Consider the following 14,909-nt stretch of genomic DNA (forward strand, 5'->3'; position numbering starts at 1 on the left):
TGTTTTCCACTTTGTCAGTAAAACTGAAAATTAACTTATTTGTGTTTTAATGACCTCTATCAGAAATTGAACACAAAATAAATTTCATGTAACAGCTCAAAATAATGAATAGCTTGTCAAATCAAATATGTGAGAGTTTAAAAAGTGTATAACAAACAACCATATGTTGGATTATTATTTGGCGATGATGTGTGGTTTTCCATAAAATGAAAAAAGTAGAGCTGAAAACTTAAAATTGTTTATTACCACCTGCAATTATAGAGTAGTGAGCTTAGAGTAATGATAACCTTTTGAAACTATATCAGATGTAAGGTTTCTGGAAATGTAAAATGTACTGTAGCGAGAGTGATTACTGAAATTTTGAAGTAACGTTATCTTGTAAATCAGGGAAAAAATAATTTGTTTTATGAAGGCACCTATGAAAACAGCTGACTAATGTTTTAAGAATGGAATAAAGTATAATTTTAAAGTGATGCGAATTCTGAATGAACTATAAAGTAATTGTACATTTTGCGAGTTATATTTGTATGAGATATTGTTTCGACCATCCATTTGTATAATACATTTTCTTCTCTCCATTTCCTTACACCTAATTCTTAAGTCAAGAGGATGACCAGATGGTTTAATTCTGATACCTGATACTCAGAGATGAATTTAGTGATTGTAGTGACTCATGCTTGTTGAGGATTGTTCTGATTTTGCATGAGATCATTCCAGTGATGAGGGATTGACATTGTTCAAGCACATTGGTATTCCAAGAACAACCTGACCACAACATTGTCATTTAATTCATTTTAAAATGGCAGGATTGAGAAAATATAGTTGTCTAGCTTTGACATTTTGTCATCAGTTATAGTGTTAAATATAACAGAAGTCTACAGACTTTTAAACCAAAGCTTGATATCTTATAAACACGTCTCATAACTGAAATTCTTGATTTCTCATATTTTATTTTAAAATTTGAATGCATCCTACATTGCGTATTGGCCTGTCATTGAGGTTTTTCTGTAGAAAATACTGTAAAGGATAATTTCCATATATGCGATTTTAGTTATTAACCGTAATGCCACAAAACAGTGTAACTAAGATAATTTCTTAAGCAAGCACCTGTTTTTAGATTGTTGTTTGTGTCAATGTGGTAGCATGTTTATCTTCAGCCAGACTGGTTGTAGTCTTAAGTCCCAGTGCACAGTATATCTAGTTGTTGTCATCAGTCGTTTGGTCTATATCAATCATTAGATTGTGAGCATCACCCAGGGATAGGAACTCTTCTCACTTGTACATATGAAGGGCTAATGAGGGCCCTCTAATGAATGTTTTATGAGGATACTACAGAAAAAGCACACTATGTGTCCCTTACCTGCAGCTTGGTTAGGAACACAATGTGAATAGAGTTTTTCCTAAATATTTTTATTGAGACAGAACTATAATAGTTTTTTGCTCTACGTAATGGAACATATAGCCAATCGAACTTTAGCAATATTCAAAAGTAACAATAGTAAAATAAACAGAAAGGTGTAACTCGTATAAGCTTTTCATTAATAGAACTATCGCTGGAAAAATATCCTTTGCTTTTGTGATTTCCAGTGTTGCTGTCTGACTATTTTAATGATATAAAGCACACCTCATGATTTAGTAATCTGCAATGTCTTCTTACTTAATTTTAGAACTCATCTTTGTTGTGAATCCTGTTGAGGATTTCAACATGGTAGTCCTGTTCTATAGGCTCTGTTCTGTAAAGCGCTAAAACTCATCAAAATTAATTGATTGTGACTTCACTTGATATAGCATCAAGGACAACTGGCAACCAAAGAATTATACTTCCCAAACCATATTGGGTGTCTGAGTCACTTCCGAGTTTATTAGATTCTGCTCATTTTGACTTGTTTTAAAGTAAAAGTCATCTGCATATATGCATTGGGTAGGTTATGGTAATTTGTTTGTATTTGCCTAGTATGTATGGGAAAGATAGAACTGATAAGATCAAAAATTCAAAGTAAAAATAGGAGATTAAAAAACATATTCTCTACACATACAATTTGTATTCATTGTGTTGCATTTGGAGGCTGGGACCATTTTTTTGTGTCAGTGATCAGAAACATATTTTCAATTTTTTTGCAGGTAAAATTTGTTGTATTGATGGATGAAAAATATATGTGATGAATCATGAACATAATTTTTGTTCAAACATTTTGTTAGCTAAAAATGTTCCTGTTGCAACATCAGTTAAATGCCTAGTATTTTCATTTGACATATGCTACTTTATGGATGTGGCGATGCATTCGATCTAGTTGTTTGTTGCTCATTTAAAATAATGGATGATGTATAATAATATTAAACATGCACATGTGTAATACAGTTATTCCACTTTATTGGAATGTTTATAAATGTGCAGTAGAACTGTATGTCCACTATATATTACACCAACATTATAATGCATTAACTGTGAGTATTATCATGTTTTACATGTTATGAAACAGAAATAAAACTATAAATGAACCACAGTATTAGTTGCACTACTGAAACCAATACAGATTGAAACAGAAACTGAAATCAAAAACTAACCACAAACTTGCTGAAGGCAACAGTGTAGAGGAAAAATAAATACTGCATAAGATGCAATGAAGTGGATTAATAAATGGATACAGCCAATTAAAGTTGAAAATAGAGAAACCCACATAACAAGAATTGGATGAACATCTTTAAAGAGAATTGAAAATGTCAATATTATTTACTGATTTACAAACAAAAGTTTGAAAACGTAGTTTTAGAGTTTGTGGCCAGATGGTAAAACATTCCATTCTGATTAGGAATTATAAATACCAACAGAAATGTTCAGCCTAAAGATTGAATTTCAATTTTGTTTTTCCCAGTCTGATCCTGAAAATATGATGAATGTACAAGTGCTCTTCCTGCAGAACCTGAGCCCCTGCTACTGAGACCTACTCCATGAGTTGTTGGCCAAACAGTTTGATCAATCTTTTTAACGTGCCCATGGGCCATGTCAGTGCTAAGAGCAGGACAGATTCTTGATCAGACATGCTTAGTCTAGAGTGATGCTCCTCAAGCTCTAAACACTTGTCTCTTTCCAACTGAGAAAAATGCCTACTAATCTTATTACTACTAATTATAGACAGACAGTGGCACAGCTTTCACAATTGGTCAGTGTTTTATTGAATTGTGACCCATGAGATCATTAGGATAGGTGTCAACTTTGTCATGACCGGATATCTTTTAGTGCAGGGTAATTGGATAGCAATCAAGAATTCATATTTTGCAAGTTTTCCCTTCCTCTTAAACCTGACCTATGAGATCAGTTGTAACACCCATATTTTCATTTCAGCTGAACCCAAATGATTTACCACAGACTCAGAATATTGTAGCTTCAACAAACCATTTTTGGTTTGTCTGCCCCAATAGTCTATTCACTGATTATACCATCAAGAAGCATGTATTACTTTTTATTTGATTTTGTTGAATCTCTTTAGGTGAAATAGCACCATTCAAGATTCTCTGATGAAGTAAATATGTGGGAAAGGTGCAAACATTTTAAATGCTGAAGTTGAGAATCATCTTGCCCCTAAAACATTGTACTATTGAACTATGGCTAAAGGACTGACATTCATTTTGAGGTTACAGCAACCTTTTTCTTGACATATTATACCAGATTGACCAAAGAAGTCACAATCAATGATTATCATGCTAGCAAAGTTACCGTCATCAAGGTTTTTTTTGGATTACATCCAGTGTATGATTTTTACTCCATTTTTTCACTTTGATTGTTTGAAAATTCCGCATGTGTATCCAATGTAATTCTGCACATAATTGTCATAATATAAAATCTAAAATCCAGCTTCATTAATTTATTTTCTAAAACAACTAAAGAACCACAACATAAATGGTAATGTTAGGGTACTTCCGCTAATATACTTACTCAATAAGTGAAATTAACGCCATTTGGCATAAAAAAAGTAGTTAATGCATTATTCAGATTTAGATAAATTTTCTGTTCAATAGAATCCTAACACGAAACCTTTTTGCTTCTCGTTCCTATGCACCTACTCAATCGATTTATTTGCAAGATCAGTCATACTGGCACAAACCACTGTCTAATGGTTAGCCGCTATAGCTGAAATAGCCTTCACGCCATCCCACTGTTATTATGTGCCTCGTATCTTTTCCTACTTTTCATATGTGTTTTCACGATGAGTAAAAATCGACGCCACCGTCTATCCATTTTGCTTCAGGATAATTGCCTCCTGCTGGATGATCCATTGAAAATCAGGGAGAAGTTGATAGCCTTGCGCATCTGCCTCTCCTAGTTGAAAGGAAAAGCGCTGAAGGTGGCTATGAGGGAAAGAATACAAAGAGAGAAATAGGAAAATAAATTAAGGTGAATAGGGAGTGGTATCCTTCTGCTGTTTGGCGCACCATCTGGAACATGCTGCTACAGTTGTAATACCTGTCCAGTGAGTTTAGTTTTGAATACAACAAACGAGCGAACAACCTTGCTTCATTCTCACTGAAAGGCAACATTATTTGCATAACTGTTTATTTCAGTAAACACTTGTCAGAAGTAATTACAAAACATTTTATTTATTTTAAGATAAGCCCACAAATTTGGCGCTAGCAAAATTCAAGGCTGCTTCATTCCGATCTAACACCATAGGTAAGTACATTAGCTGTGTATCAAACTTGCCTGAGAGGCAATGAACATTGCAACTGGCGCCTCTGTATCGCCACGTATTTAGACATTGATCAAAAATAAGCGAAAAATCCATAAACGATGTTACCAAGTATTTTATGCGTGACAATTTAAGTAGAAATATGAATTACAATAAATTATCAATTGAAATGAAACTTGATCGTAAAGTTCGTAAATTAGGGCTGACAAAGGGATAGTTTCGAACCTTAGTACCTACAATTTCGGATATTGTAATTAGTATAGGATAACGTACAATTAAGATTCAAATTATTTTCAGAGATGATTCATCTCTAATTATAACATTGTCCTTGCAAGCTGAAATTGGGTCTGTATTATATTTGAAAATCGAAGACTTATATCTATAGTTGGCAATTCGTTTGAGAAACCTCATCAGCCGTGTTATTCTTAGCTGCTGGGAGGAATTTACAGAAAATATATGTTGGCTTGTTTTAATTAAAACATCGAATTTGACATTAGAAAAAAGCAGATTGATGTTTTTAAACATTTGAGTGTCAGATAAGAAATTAAGAATAGACATTATAAAATGCTCGTGATCCGTAATTTAGGAATAAAATGAGTGGACTGTTTTGACTGATTATAAAATATTGCAGATAATGTTAATACATGTATTTCACAAAAATAGCAATTTGAATAAATTAAAAACTCTATATTGCTCACAATACACCCTAAATTAACCAATACGTGTTGATACAATCTTAAATTCTCCCAAAACTTGCTTAAAGTGGTGTAATCTATTGTGCTGTAAGGAAATACCATGAATAAAAATCTAGGTTTGTAAAGGTAGATAAAGCTGGTCCTATTCGAGGCATCATCAATGGGACTACGCTTGCACCTCGCTGTTTCTCGCATCACGAACCAAACTCTAACTGAATATTAAACTACATGTCGTTTTCATTTCAAGAAAACAACTACACACCATATGAACTAAGCAATTGCGTATAATACGAAACTATCAGCATATATTTAGATTGCGATACCTTACAATTAACTATTTTATTTGCGTGTTCCGCGAATTTCTAAAGTACTGTCGCTTCACAAATAATGCAATGCAACTCTTGTTTATCAACTTGAGCAAAACCCAATGTGTTTTGTCGTTGGATTGAACATTTTAATAACTTCCGAGTCTTTTTGTATACGTTTACATATGTATGTGTTGCCATTGAGTTGTTGCTCAGCGCCTGATGCTCGCAGCGCCTGAGATGGCCACCAAGCAACAATAGAGCGCTCCCAATAAAGTCGTCTGCTGCCATGGCAACCAGCGGGCTGCGCCGAATGCGGGTGACGTCAGCGTCCGAAGCTCGCTCCGTTTCGAAACGGACCAATCACAAGTTGTCGACCGTTAAACCGCAAGCCACGCCCCGTTCCCCTCCTTCTCCACAACCCGACAAACTGAACCTGACGCCGGGTGGAGTCCCGCCCCATCGGCTTCGCGATTGAGCCGACCTCGCCAGAAATCCACTCACGATTGGTCAGTCGAACCGCCAGTCTGGGTGGTGACGGGCAGGGGCGTGGTTTTCATCTTGATGGACGGGAAGTGGAGGGGGGGGACGTCAGCGCAAAGAAAACATTTCCGCCATCAAGTTAGAGCGACACGGAGGCATGGATTAAAAAGCGAGAGAAGCGAATCATTTCGCTTTGAAAGAATAAATAGAGAAGAGGGAGGGGGAAGCATAAAAATAATAAAACAACACAAGGGAAAGTGTGTGAGAAGAAAAAGATCTTTTTTTCCCTTCAGTGTGTGTGGTGTTTGACAGGAATAGTAACCGGTAACTAAAGGTTCAGGGCAGCTCCGTGAGTGAGTGAGCCGGGCTTCGGTGGCGTGTGTGTGGAACTAGGATCTCAGTCACGGGCCGCCCTGTTGAGGGCGGAGTTTGCATTTTATATATATTTTTTTCCCTTCCCTTAAACTCTGACACGTCTGCAGTGAGTGAGTGGCATTGGCAGTCTGTCAATCCCTCACCAAAGCGGCCATCAAAACATAAAGAGTTGGCTCGTAAATTGATCTGGCTTTCACTGCTGGGGCAGTGCAAATAATTTTTATGATCTTTTCTTTTTTTATTATTTCCCTTCTGCCTTTTGAAGAGGCAGCTACTTTTACTTGATCTTGTTTCTATAGATTTTTTTATGATCTTGGATTTTGCTTCTTTTTAATTATTTTTCGCTCATCCACACGCAGCGTTCCGGCTCTTGTAGCTTTTTTTTACTATATTGGGTTTTTGTATTATTTTTGTTGTTGTTAAAAAAAGGGGGAATTATAGACAAGTTTGAAAAAGGAATTGAAAGCACCTCAAAGCAACTGTCCCTGTTCTCTTCGGCTCCAGTGGTACCTGTGCTAGTTTCATTTCTTCTGTGTTACTGCTGCGGCAGAGTATGGACGATCAATCCAGGATGATGCAGACTCATCCCGGTGTAAGCTTGGCTGGACACTCGGTACAGGGGGGCATGGGTTTGCCTCCACATGTGCAAGGACATGAAGGTGCAGACGGCGACGGAAGAAAGCAAGACATCGGGGATATCCTTCATCAGATCATGACCATCACTGACCAGAGTCTGGACGAAGCACAAGCAAAGTTGGTTGCCCGCAAAAAAAAACATTTTCCCCATTTTCTTTCTTTTTCTTTTGCCTGTGTGTGATTTTGATGTCTTTAGCGCTCAAATTCGCCGCCATATTTTTGACTTTGAGTGCTATAAATCTTGTTAATTACTTATTATTTTTATATTTCAGGAAACACGCATTAAATTGCCACAGAATGAAGCCAGCCTTGTTTAGCGTCCTGTGCGAAATAAAAGAGAAAACAGGTACTGCTCCGATTAATTTTGACACACTAATCGCTACACTGTTATACTTCTGCTAGCTGAACTCCAGCGACATGTGCACCGCCATCTTGATTTCTATTTCTCTCCTATTTCATTTTGTTCACTGGAATAATGCTTCACTAAATTTAACAATTCATAACCGTGATGCTAAATGAAATGTACATTAAAATGCTCGTATATCATCCATAACATAATCGCCCTTGGCATCTATAATAGAGCTGCCTTTGGCGCACTTTGCTGTATGCGGAGTAGAAAAGTAGCAGCGTGTGTAAGATTTTACATTACAAACTAAACTACGGTTGGACTTTTAATTGAAAAAAAATGACAATCGTATCGATATCTGGGGCAGAATGGGTGTTGTAACGTTGAAAGCGGGTGTGTTATGTTTTGTTTTCTGCAGTAATTTGAAGCGATTGCGTTCGGTAGGAGATACTGCTAATAGTCTTATTCAGAGTTCAGTGTTTTGGGGAAATGCAATATTGTAAAAATCCAACAAAATGCATTCAGCCAGACAATTACAGAGTAGTTTGTTATGTTTCAGTGTGCATTAATTATGAGAAAATATATCTGGATTGCACAATGGTAGACTGAACCGTGCTGCCTTTACCCTGACAGCAGCTAGTTTTCCTTGCGTTTATGCACAGGCGAGATTACCTACAATAGATTTTGAACTCGATATAAAGAAAATCTTAACTCGCGTACAGTAAGGATAATATTTAAAGCACAACGGCATATCAACTACAATAAAATATCCCTAGTCTTCTAGTCATAACTTTGAAGATGTTAAATATCCTACAACTCTGAAATCAGTTTTAATGCTGAAAGTTTTTAGGATGCGTTTTAGCACCCCGTTTAATCCGAGATCATTGTGCAAATTATTGAGGTAACGGGGCTACATAAAATACTGAGAATGACATTTCCACCGAAGTCCTTTCATTAGGATTCGTGAACCTTTATTTCTTTTTGATTGACCCATTCTGTGATATTTTCGCTGCGTGAAGCAGCTTATTGTTGATGCGTTCTTTTAGCATTTAACTGGAAGGTTTAACTCAAACAACAAATAACGTGAAGTGAAAGAACAGAATAGATCTTTCAAAGTTTATGTCTCTTTTAGATGAATACGATTCTTACAGTATTTTACATAGCAAGAAATCAGATAATTGCGGAGATTTGGACTGGTTGCATTATTATGATCAAGTTTTCTCTTATTGTCCCTTCATCGGCCTTGATTTAAATTGATGTACATAGCGATAGATAAATGTACAAATGTTGTAAATTAGACTTTGTAGGTAACAAGAGTGGTAGATAGACACAGGTACATTGTTCTCTTTGCGTGAAATTGGAATTTCGGTCGAACAGTTTAGGGTATACGTATAATCTGTCCGACTAAATATAGCTATTTCCATCAAAAACAACATTACAGCAAATCTGTAAGGAACATCTAGTGTTGCATTCTGGAAAAGAAAGTTGGCGTTGTAGCGATGTTTTTTTTTGTTGGAAGTTCAGACTTGGATATTAGGAAATCTGAGTTGGTGACAATTTTCTACACGTGGTAGATATTATTTCCCAAATGACATTTCTGACGCGATTTAAACAGGCTTGTAAAACCCGATTTTACTCTGGAGGCTTGCATAGGGAGGTCTTTAATAAAGAAAACACAGTTATAAGAAATGTAGAAACACTTTCAATAACACAGGAGGAAAGTTAGTCGGAAAGCGAAAATACAATAAGTAACCCTGTTGAAAAAATCTAGAATTACAGAAGAAATAATTTAATAAATTGTTTAGATGAATGTATCACACAAAACAGATAAATCTATTCTGAATGTTTGTAATCCTTAAAATATGAAATAAAGCCTCGACACAAATATTGTGTGAAAGATGACGTTATTACATGAAATTCTTCAGTTCACCGGCGGATAAAAGTCTTGTAAAGGTTTTGTAAAAGTATAATTTATTTAGCTGTTAGAGGAGACATATTTTCATTTTACTTAATCTTCCCGTTGATTTGATGGAAAGGAGGTAAATTATAACACTGCATGGTTGTATGTGTGGTTAGAATGTTACTGCACAAATGCATAAGAGCTGTGCAAGGGGAATATCACTGCGATATGGAATGCAACGCGTTTGTTTTATTTTGCAGAAAATATATGCACTATTCAGTTAGGACTGGAGTTAGCAATATCCAATAGCATCGGGAAAGCTCGTACTTGTTTCGTAGCTCCTGTCTGTGTAGCGGCTCATTCCTTATTTTTACTCAATAAATGCGCCATTGTTTTCCTCCACTTGGTTTAATTATGAACCAGTATTTCGGGGTAGATTTCACAGCTGCACCATCAGCTTTGTTTGTCTTGTAAATATCCACTCACTCATTATTCAGGTTATACAGTAAATTAATTGACAGATCTTAAAACGTGAGCTTTCACGATTGTGGCACAGGATTTGACTAATTTATTCCTGTAGATTTAATTTCAGGCCGTTTGTCTCACAAAAAGTCTACTCAATAAAGAGATATCTATAACTACATAAAAAAGTCAAGCAAATTGTATGCACTCCTTCACTTTACCACAAGGTAGCAGGCTTTTTCATAAGTACATGAATCCCTGGTATTCTTGAAAGTATTTTTCATTCCTCATGGATCACATTTTTATCAATTACCACTTTTAATAACTGGTAAAAACAATGGAAAACTAGGTTCTGTTGCAATGCAACTAAATAGTTTAATGCTTCATGGAAGGATTATAGACAGACTTTATGTTGCAGCAAATAGTATCTTGAATATATTCAAAGATGCAGTGTTTAAAGCTAGGGTTACTTTACATAAAGGATATTGTTATACACATGTGCATGTACCATTTTATCTACCTTCTCCAGTAGTGGAGACAGCCAGATTTATATTGGAATACAAGAAAAAATAGATACGTAAAAGATGTCATGAGGTTGCAGTTTGGTGAATCTTTCCCACTGTTTCCATGACAGAAAGTTATTTATTTTCCAGACATAAACTTCAGTTCAACTGACAGGTTTGATTATATGAGAATTACTTTTAGTATCGCTATTATCTATCAGCTTATGTTACCCTTTATTACCATACTTGTACAGTATCCTGAATTGGCCTTGATATCAATGAACTTATAATTTGCTGAAGCTGTTTATGGTTATGATAGCCTCTACCAGTATCAAATCGCCAGTATAAAGTAACTTGTGTCTTTGAAATTAGGTTGTAGAATTTATGGAATGTTGTGCCTTTAATAATCATGATATGGTCTGTTAGAATGTCCTTCAGAAAAGTAGAAATTTGAATAATGGAAATTTGGAAAATTCCTTGCTTTATGTTTTCTTTAAAATGAAAACATTCTGAAGGTTTCATATGTTAAGGTTCTTTAATTGATGCGTTTTGGTGCTTTTATTGTGAACATATGAAGACCATTTGGACCAAACTTAATTTTTCAAACATTTTAGCTTTTTCACTTTCATAGTTTGTAATAAATATAGAAGTATAATTATGTATTGGTTTTGATTTTTGTTCATTTGAAAGTCAGGTTTCTTTTTAGTCCAAAATGAATAAAGGTTTTGTTAATATTGCATATGGTTAAAGTTAACTTTCGTGCTTTTGTTTCACATTGTTCATGTTCTGGGCTGTGAAACAAGTTAGTTGTTTCCAATGTGAAATAACGTGGCTACTTTTTTTGGCTATAATCTTAATAACTTGTTTATTAAAGGTAAAACTATTAGAGAACTGAAAAAATGTATGGACAGCTGTCAAGTAAACTCTCAAGATAGAGTGCCAACTTGACTGAAAAAGAAGTGACAATCATTTGCTGCAACTGTCTAATGGTTGTGTACTAGATAGTTCATCAGATTTGTAGCTATTGTGAAGCTTATAAGCGGAACAGACTTGAGGAAGATCATAAAACTTAATGAACTCTTAGGCTGCAGGAGGTGTCCGCAGGGGGAGTAAAAGGGCTGTTTGGCTGGCTGAATTCTTTATGCCTTAAGAAAAAAGATGAAAATGATCATTGTTGTCTCTAAACTTTGTCCCATGTTATTTTTGACCTAAATTAGTTTCATGTATGTTACGTGCATATCATGTAAACTTCATCATGATTACATGGATTTATATCTTCATCCTATATTTCACTTCAGAAATAAAGTAAGACCTAATATTCAAAACAAATACAGAAATGTTCATAAAACATCTTTAGTGTGTATGCTAGTTCTTAATAAGGCAGAAGCTGCTTATGTTGTAATTGCTACAAAATATCTAAATAATACTTTGTAGCTTGAACTTTTAAGATTTTTTTACATGGAATTTGTGAAGTTGAGTCTGTTGTACAGTTTAATCTTTCATTTTCGAGAATTTTTGATTCACTGTATAAGTTAATCAAAAAAGAAAACAGCATCTATAGCTGATGTAAGGATTTATGTTATTACAGATTAAATTGATTATTCTGAGGAGTCAATAGATAACTCAGTAAAACTGGTAATGAAAGTGCTGTTCATTTGTTAGACAATCTCTCTCATTTTCTTGACATGATCAGCATTAATATGCAATAAAAACTTAGCACTCCAAGTTCTGTATTCAATAGTTAGAATGAATATTTCTAAAGATGAAGAGATCCTATAATAAATACACTCGGTCTCAGATATTTCTTATCACCACATAATTGTTATTACTATGGAACTATTATGGCAGTAAGAACAAACCCAGGAGTAATTTAGAATTTAGTGAAGAATATTGGAACACCAGATAACTGGTATTGAACCATCTTTTGTATGAAGCTACATAACTTCAACAAAATTGAGGTATAGCTAAATGTTATTTGTAAATTTTTAGAAAAGGCTGTAAAATTGCTCTAAAACACTGATATACAGCCGATTTGTAAGTTGACTATTCTTTTCTGATCTAGCTGAGTCTTTTATTAGCAACTAATTTAACATTTGTCATTTGAGATACTTATTTGGGTTAATGTCATAGTTGATGTCATGAATTTATATGTAGAAGGATGCTCTATTTGTTATTTTCACAGCAATCTATGTTCATGCTATTGTCTTATCAAGGTGATCTGCATGGTTGAAATTGTGCATTTCTGCCAAAGCCTACTTTAACGCATTAGATACTGACCTCTTGTCATGTTGGCATTCGTTCAGTCAACCATTCATGTCTTTTAAGTATGAATTTAGTAAATAATTTATGTCAATATTTAATATAAATTTTTAACTTCTGTCAGTGCTCACTTTTATTGCTTTACCAAGCTTGCTTATTCATTCAAGCTAGTTGTTGAATTAGTCTGCCTTTCTCACTGTTGTGCCCACTTGTTTAGAACAGAAGAAATGGTTTAATTGAGGTTGAGTTTTTATCTTTACAGCACAAGTTTAACTTTAGCTGTATGAAAACTGAGATATTTAACACTGCAAAAGTCTACATTTCGTACCTATCTGATTGTTGAAAATATGAGGAAATATTACGCAGAAGTTAGTAATTAATTTGATAACAACATATGCTGCAAGTCAGAATGTAATAAATTATAAATATAACATTTTGAATTTATGGAATAATTTCCTGAATTAGCACTGCAGAAGTCAAGTAAAATTGACCAGAGGTTAAATCAGTTTTTGGCACTTAACTGATTCACAATGGTGTTTCAATTTGAAATGATTCAGTAAATGGGAAATACAATATTTTTTAGGGAAATGCTTTGCACATCTTTTTCTGCTTTTGAATTCAGGAAATACCTGTTCTATTTGTGTGATTTTGTTCTAAGATATTTGGATTACATTAGATAAAACCAAAATACTTTTAAAATTTTTTGAATATTTAGAGTTTTATCATGTGAATGTATTCAAGGCTATTTTCTTCGACCAGATTTGTTCTTGGAAATATATCAGTGTTTGACGTTAATATTAGTAATTTAGATTGAACTTGTGTTTGATATTAGGCTATGAGAACCTTTGAATACAAAATATGTAATTCGTGAATGTTTGGTTTGAAGAATGTGAAGCTAAATGGTTTCTGATATTCTAATCCTAATTAACAAGTTGGAAATGGAATAGTTTTCTGTTTTGGCTTCTTGTTAATTGGCAAGTCATTCTGTCTGGATATTTTAATATATTTGGCATCTATGGTTTTTGTATTTATGAAGAATTTTTTTTGTTTGGCAGTAATAAGTTGCAGGTTTTTCTTGGTTTCATGGAACTTTCAATATGTGTTATGTTTAATTCAGTCATTATATTGAGTGTTATGTTTTTAGAAAGGCAAGTATCATCTTATTATTTTGACTATCGTTAGTAAAAGTCAAATTACAGATAATTACAAAAAAGATTTAAAAGAAAGGTTCAGAACTTCTCCAACTAGTGGTCAAATATTGTGATTTTCCAGACTCTGTTGCTGTATATAGTAGGATAAATGCAGAACAACAAATAATTCTGTCGTAAGGAACATCTGATTATTTTGTTTGTCTTTGTTTATTCAAGAAAAACATTTGGCATAGAATACGATGACTATACTTTAATCATTTGATCTTATAATATAGAGCACAGTAAACATTATGTTTAGAGCTGTATCAGGATTCAATGTTGTATTTGTTCAACACACATTCAAAACTCATCTGTCAAGTTCCATTGGCCTTGATCTTGCTTTTCTTGATGAATATTGCTGTTTCAAACTCAGGACATCTAAAGCATTGATATACAGGATATACAGAGCTATGAATGCAGCAAACTGGTTTTGTTGCAGCCCTAATTGCACAAGCAAAACAAACACTGGATTGTATTTTAGGTCTTTAGCTGTTAGCTTGGCAATTAGCATATGGATTGGCTGAAAAATGAAGTCCAAATGGGCTGGGGTTCATTCCACATGATGCTAACACATTGCTGTGCAAGACATTCAATCTTAATGCAGCCAGGAAGATGTGCCATTTTTATGATGAATGAATGCATCCAGAAATGTGATTAATTGTTCCAGTAATCAACAGAATGTTTGATTTGCCAAACTAATCGATTGGCACAATCCTAGCTGCCATGTAATCTTTTATAATATGGTTATGTGGTCTTTATATTTTTAAAGTAACATGTTTACATGTCAATATTACTTTGTTTTTCTATTTATATTCCTGATTTGGTTTGCACATCTTTTTAATCAAAGCTGAAGTAAAATGTGAGCCTAGATAAAATTTGGATCTTTCAGTTTTGTTCGGATTGATGTCCTGGGTACTTGTTTAATGAAAGTATTTGGATTGAGTAAATGGAATGAATGATTTTACAATCCAAAGTGCTTTTTTAGAGGGGTTTAGGACTTCTTGGCTCACTGCTAACTGCCATTGTGAGCCTAGAGCAGATTTTCCCATTGCTAATGCCCTAGAAGTATT

The 14,909-nt window shown here is 34.4% G+C and overlaps 1 protein-coding gene across 5 annotated transcripts in view; it reads left to right on the forward strand.

Annotated features, from left to right (window-relative positions):
* Positions 1-6,332: 6,332 nt before the first annotated feature.
* LOC132825858 (pre-B-cell leukemia transcription factor 3) overlaps positions 6,333-14,909 on the forward strand; it is a 248,306-nt gene continuing 239,729 nt past the window's right edge. For 2 of the 5 annotated variants that reach the window (XM_060841428.1, XM_060841429.1), the window contains exons 1-2: positions 6,333-7,296; positions 7,452-7,525. In XM_060841428.1, coding sequence (XP_060697411.1) covers positions 7,097-7,296; positions 7,452-7,525 — 274 coding nt within the window. In that variant the 5' untranslated portion in view covers positions 6,333-7,096. The remainder of the gene's footprint in view (positions 7,297-7,451; positions 7,526-14,909) is intronic. The other 3 variants (XM_060841431.1, XM_060841430.1, XM_060841425.1) reach the window with 2 other exon arrangements.

This window comes from Hemiscyllium ocellatum, chromosome 21, assembly GCF_020745735.1.
Source record: "Hemiscyllium ocellatum isolate sHemOce1 chromosome 21, sHemOce1.pat.X.cur, whole genome shotgun sequence".
NCBI lineage: Eukaryota > Metazoa > Chordata > Chondrichthyes > Orectolobiformes > Hemiscylliidae > Hemiscyllium > Hemiscyllium ocellatum.